Below are 6,000 nucleotides of genomic sequence, written 5' to 3'. Positions count from 1 at the left end.
AGACCACTCCTGTTCAGTCATAAAGATGGTACATAGGACATGTAGCTTCGTACTAAATTCATGAATATCCTGCAGTCGGCAAGCTGAACGGATGTTAATATAAACGTCTTGATTTTTCACAGTCAAAAAATTTCAAAATCAAAGTTCAGGTCAGTGGAAATCACCTTGCCTCGCATGTGTCCTTGCTCAATGCATGCAGCAGCGGTCTGTACGGTAAAACGTACATTTTTTTCTGCATGAAGTAGTGACGTCTGTTATTTCCCTATATACGTGTAAGCTCGCTTTGGTTTCTCTACTGTATGTTCTGTTCTGATCTCTCGAGCCTGCTTTAATGAGTCAGCAGGTAATAAATCAACTCCACCTACCCTTTAAACAAGTCAGCATGTAATCTTGGGCATCGGGAAGAGCTGGAGCCTTATGCAGCGTTTTTACACTTTGTGATGTATACTGCATGCTATGCGGTTCTCTCCCTCTCCCAAAGTTCTTTCATCCAAAGTGAATTTACTTCTCTTTCCTAAGTTTTCTTCAGATATGATTTGAATACAGTTCCTGCCTAAACCCCAACTTTCTATACAGTATCTCCTAACCCCACTCTAACCGTCGACCCTCCCCCTCCCCTTTCTTCAATGATAACCTCCCCCGGGCTGCCCCTACTCGTCTCCTTTTGCTGACATCACTTCCTGTCTCACAGTCGGCGCTGGCGTCGCTGGAACAGGTTCTGCCGCAGAAAGTGCCGGGTGGCGGTGAAATCGGTGCCTTTCTATTGGCTGGTGATCATCCTGGTGTTTCTCAACACGCTCACCATCTCCTCCGAGCACTACAACCAGCCTGACTGGCTCACACAAGTACAGGGTTAGTACACTACAACCAGCCTGACTGGCTCACACAAGTAGAGGGTTAGTACACTACAACCAGCCTGACTGGGTTACACAAGTACAGGGTTAGTACACTACAACCAGCCTGACTGGCTCACACAAGTACAGGGTTAGTACACTACAACCAGCCTGACTGGGTTACACAAGTACAGGGTTAGTACACTACAACCAGCCTGACTGGCTCACACAAGTACAGGGTTAGTACACTACAACCAGCCTGACTGGGTTACACAAGTAGAGGGTTAGTACACTACAACCAACCTGACTGGGTTACACAAGTACAGGGTTAGTGCACTACAACCAGCCTGACTGGGTTACACAAGTACAGGGTTAGTACACTACAACCAGCCTGACTGGGTTACACAAGTACAGGGTTAGTACACTACAACCAGCCTGACTGGGTTACACAAGTAGAGGGTTAGTACACTACAACCAGCCTGACTGGGTTACACAAGTAGAGGGTTAGTACACTACAACCAGCCTGACTGGGTTACACAAGTAGAGGGTTAGTACACTACAACCAGCCTGACTGGGTTACACAAGTAGAGGGTTAGTACACTACAACCAGCCTGACTGGGTTACACAAGTACAGGGTTAGTACACTACAACCAGCCTGATTGGGTTACACAAGTAGAGGGTTAGTACACTACAACCAGCCTGACTGGGTTACACAAGTAGAGGGTTAGTACACTACAACCAGCCTGACTGGGTTACACAAGTAGAGGGTTAGTACACTACAACCAACCTGACTGGGTTACACAAGTAGAGGGTTAGTACACTACAACCAGCCTGACTGGGTTACACAAGTAGAGGGTTAGTACACTACAACCAGCCTGACTGGGTTACACAAGTAGAGGGTTAGTACACTACACTGCACACTGGCTACCACTGTCAGGTCAGGTGGTAATGAAAAACTCCTGTCCCTAACTATAGTATCTATGATATTTGCAATACTGTTAAGGTGTTATATTGACTGACACCTCCCTCTGCCCTGCGTGTTTCCAGACGTGGCAAACAAGGTTCTGCTGGGCATGTTTACGTGTGAGATGATGACCAAGATGTACAGTCTGGGCCTGCAGGCCTACTTTGTGTCCCTGTTCAACCGCTTTGACTGCTTCGTGGTGTGTGGAGGCATCACCGAGACCATCCTGGTGGAGCTGGCCATCATGTCTCCTCTGGGCATCTCCGTGTTCCGCTGTGTCCGCTTGCTCAGGATCTTCAAGGTCACACGGTGAGACCACTGTCATGTGGAGTAGGGTGAAGTTGTCCCTAGGCGCTGGTCTTGGGTCAGCTTTGCTCACCCACTAATGGTTAAGGTAAGGATTGGAGGAGGGGAAGCTGATCATAGATCTGTACCTAGGGGAAACTTCACCCCGGATCAATGCTTTCATCACATGCTTCGTAAACAACCAGGGTAGACTAACAGTGAAATGCTTAGTTAGGAGTCCTTTTCCAACAATGCAGAGTTAAGATTAAAAACATAAATAGTGACACAAGGAATAAATATGAATCAATCAATCAAATGTATTCATAAAGCCCTTCTTATATCAGCTGATATCTCAAAGTGCTGTACAGAAACCCAGCCTAAAACCCCAAACAGCAAGCAATGCAGGTGTAGAAGCACGGTGGCTAGGAAAAACTCCCTAGAAAGGCCGGAACCTAGGAAGAAACCTAGAGAGGAACCAGGCTATGAGGGGTGGCCAGTCATCTTCTGGCTGTGCCGGGTGGAGATTATAACAGAACATGACCAAGATGTTCAAATGGTCATAGATGACCAGTAGGGTCAAATAACAGTAATCACAGTGGTTGTCGAGAGTGCAACAGGTCAGCACCTCAGGAGTAAATGTCAGTTGTCTTTTCATAGCCGATCATTCAGAGTATCTCAACCGCTCCTGCTGTTTCTAGAGAGTTGAAAACAGCAGGTCTGGGACAAGTAGCACATCCGGTGAACAGGTCAGGGTTCCATAGCCGCAGGCAGAACAGTTGAAACTGGAGCAGCAGCACGGCCAGGTGGACTGGGGACAGCAAGGAGTCATTAGGCCAGGTAGTCCTGAGGCATGGTCCTAGGGCTCAGGTCCTCCAAGAGAGAGAAAGAAAGAAAGAAAGAAAGAAAGAAAGAGAGAAAGACAGAAAGAAAGAGAGAAAAAGAGAAAGAGAGAGAGAATTAGAGAGAGCATACTTAAATTCACACAAGACACCGGATAAGACGGGAGAAATACTCCAGATATAACAGACTGACCCTAGCCCCCAGACACATAAACTACTGCAGCATAAATACTGGAGGCTGAGACAGGAGGGGTCGGGAGACACTGTGGCCCGTCCGACGATACCACCGGACAGGGCCAAACAGGCAGGATATAACCCCACCCACTTTGCCAAAGCACAGCCCCCACACCACTACAAGGACACCTTCAACCACCAACTTACCATCCTGAGACAAGGCCGAGAATAGCCCACAAAGATCTCCGCCACAGCACAACCCAACGGGGGCCGTCAACCCGGACAGGAAGATTATGTCAGTGACTCAACCCACTCAAGTGACGCACCCCTCCTAGAGACGGCATGGAAGAGCACCAGTAAGCCAGTGACTCAGCCCCTGTAATAGGGGTTGAGTCAGTGAATAACTAATGACAATAAAGAGTAAAAAGAACATGGCTATATACAGGGAGTACCAGGTAATAACATGGCTATATACAGAGAGTACCAGGTAATAACATGGCTATGTACAGGGAGTACCAGGTAATAACATGGCTATATACAGGGAGTACCAGGTAATAACATGGCTATATACAGAGAGTACCAGGTAATAACATGGCTATATACAGAGAGTACCAGGTAATAACATGGCTATATACAGGGAGTACCAGGTAATAACATGGCTATATACAGGGAGTACCAGGTATACTGGCTATATACAGGGAGTACCAGGTAATAACATGGCTATATACAGGGAGTACCAGGTAATAACATGGCTATATACAGGGAGTACCAGGTAATAACATGGCTATATACAGGGAGTACCAGGTAATAACATGGCTATATACAGGGAGTACCAGGTAATAACATGGCTATGTACAGGGAGTGCCTTCAGAAAGTATTCATACCTCTTGACCTTTTCAAAAAAAAATGTGTTACAGTCTGAATTTAAAATGGATTACATTTCGATTTTTGGTCACTGGCCTACATACATTACCCCATAATTTCAAAGTCTAATTATGTTTATCGAAATTGGTACAAATGATTAAAATATGAAAAGGTGAAATGTCTTGAATCGGTAAGTATTCAACCAGTTTGTTATTGCAAGCCTAAATAAATTCAGGAGTAAACATTTGCTTCACCAGTCACATTATAAGTTGCATGGACTCACTCTGTGAAATGATAGTCTTTAAAGGGATGTTTCAATGACACCCTCATCTATGTACCCCACACATACAATTATCTGTAAGGTCCCTCAGTTGAGCAATGAATTTCAAACACAGATTCAACCACAAAGACCGGGGAAACCCGATGGCAAGACCTGGAAATGGCTGTCTAGCAATGATCAACAAGCAATTTGACAGAGCTTGAAAAAATGTGAAAAGAATAACGGGCAAATGTTGCACAAAGCTCTTAGAGACTTACCCAGAAAGACTCACATCTGTAATCGCTGCCGAAGGTGCTTCTACAAAGTATTGACTCAGGGGTGTGAATACTTATGTAAATGAGATATTTCTGTATTTCATGTTCAATTAATGTGCAAAAATGTCAAAACAGGTTATTTACTTCATCATTAATGAGTTATTGTGTGTAGATCCATTTTGAATTTGGGCTCTAACACAGCAAAATGTGAAATAAGTCAAAGGGTATGAATACTTTCTGAAGGCAGTGTAGATAGGGGTAAAGTGACTAGGCAGCAGGATAGATAGTAGACTGAGCTGTAGCAGCCGTGTATGTGGAGCAGTTGCAGCAGCGTATGTGGTGAGCGTGTGGGTGTGTGACGTCAGTAGGCATGTGTGCGCATGTTGTGTGTGTGTGTTTGTTACTTTCATTTAAAAAAATAAATACATGTATTTTCTTAAAACTGCGTTGTTGGTTAAGGGCTTGTGAGTAAGCACTTCACTGTGAGGTCTACACCTGTTGTATTCGGCGCACGTGACTTAAATACAATTTGATTTGATTTGGGCGTATGTAGTGTTTGTGTGTGAACGTGCGTCTTTGTTTATGCTCTTTGGCCAGAGTAAAGTGTGAAACAAATCTGTTTGTTTATTTGTGTGTAATTTTGTCTAACCCCCCCTCTGTGTTGTCCAGTCACTGGCAGTCTCTCAGTAACTTGGTGGCGTCGCTGCTCAACTCCATGAAGTCCATCGCCTCCCTGCTGCTCCTGCTCTTCCTCTTCATCATCATCTTCTCCCTGCTGGGCATGCAGGTGTTCGGGGGCAAGTTCAACTTCGACGAGACGCAGACCAAGAGGAGCACCTTCGATAACTTCCCCCAGGCACTGCTCACTGTGTTTCAGGTGGGTGAACAGTACAGTGTGTGGGTCTCTTTCTCTCTCTCTCTCTCTCTCTCTCTTTCTCTCTCTCTCTCTCTCTCTCTCTCTCTCTCTTTCCTTATCACAGCCATTCTCTCTCTCTCTCTCTCTCTCTCTCTCTCTCTCTCTCTCTCTCTCTCTCTCTCTCTCAGAACCTCATGAGTTACCTACATGTATATTTTGTGAATGTTGTATTTAAGGAGAGCCTCCTGATGATGACCTAGTGAACCCGGGTCTCCCACGAGAGAAACTAACGTCTTGACCATTATACCAAGAGGAAAGTCACAGGCTTTTGAAGTCACAGGCTGGGCTAACTCCTAACGTAACCATGAGCAACCATGGCCGCTACATAAACACTGATCGCCGTTTGCAGTGAATAAAGTAATGCTCCCGATATTTTCAATGCATTTTCCCACAGTAGGTGGGTAAACGCTTGAGCCAAATAACGTCGAAGGCATTTAATTTACCCTTGACCGCTCCACCGGGCTAGCCATAGCCGGACTATTGTTTGTTTTCCCTGTATGCTGTGTTTTACAGGAAGTAAGTAGAGTAATATGCCCCATTGTCTGTCTATGGCATGTTATATAAACTACAGTAGGATGTTATGGTGTACTA

General features: G+C 45.3%; 1 protein-coding gene across 3 annotated transcripts in view; it reads left to right on the top strand.

Annotated features, from left to right (window-relative positions):
* cacna1da (calcium channel, voltage-dependent, L type, alpha 1D subunit, a) overlaps positions 1–6,000 on the top strand; it is a 119,356-nt gene that overhangs the window by 78,763 nt on the left and 34,593 nt on the right. For all 3 annotated transcript variants that reach the window (XM_029776072.1, XM_029776071.1, XM_029776073.1), the window contains 4 exons: positions 123–149; positions 692–852; positions 1,881–2,106; positions 5,163–5,370. In XM_029776072.1, the coding sequence (XP_029631932.1) occupies positions 123–149; positions 692–852; positions 1,881–2,106; positions 5,163–5,370 (622 nt within the window). The remainder of the gene's footprint in view (positions 1–122; positions 150–691; positions 853–1,880; positions 2,107–5,162; positions 5,371–6,000) is intronic.

Source organism: Salmo trutta, chromosome 14 (assembly GCF_901001165.1).
Source record: "Salmo trutta chromosome 14, fSalTru1.1, whole genome shotgun sequence".
In the NCBI taxonomy this organism is placed as follows: domain Eukaryota; kingdom Metazoa; phylum Chordata; class Actinopteri; order Salmoniformes; family Salmonidae; genus Salmo; species Salmo trutta.
The sequence above is the reverse complement of the archived record's forward strand: the minus strand, read 5'-3'. Positions and strand labels throughout refer to the sequence as shown.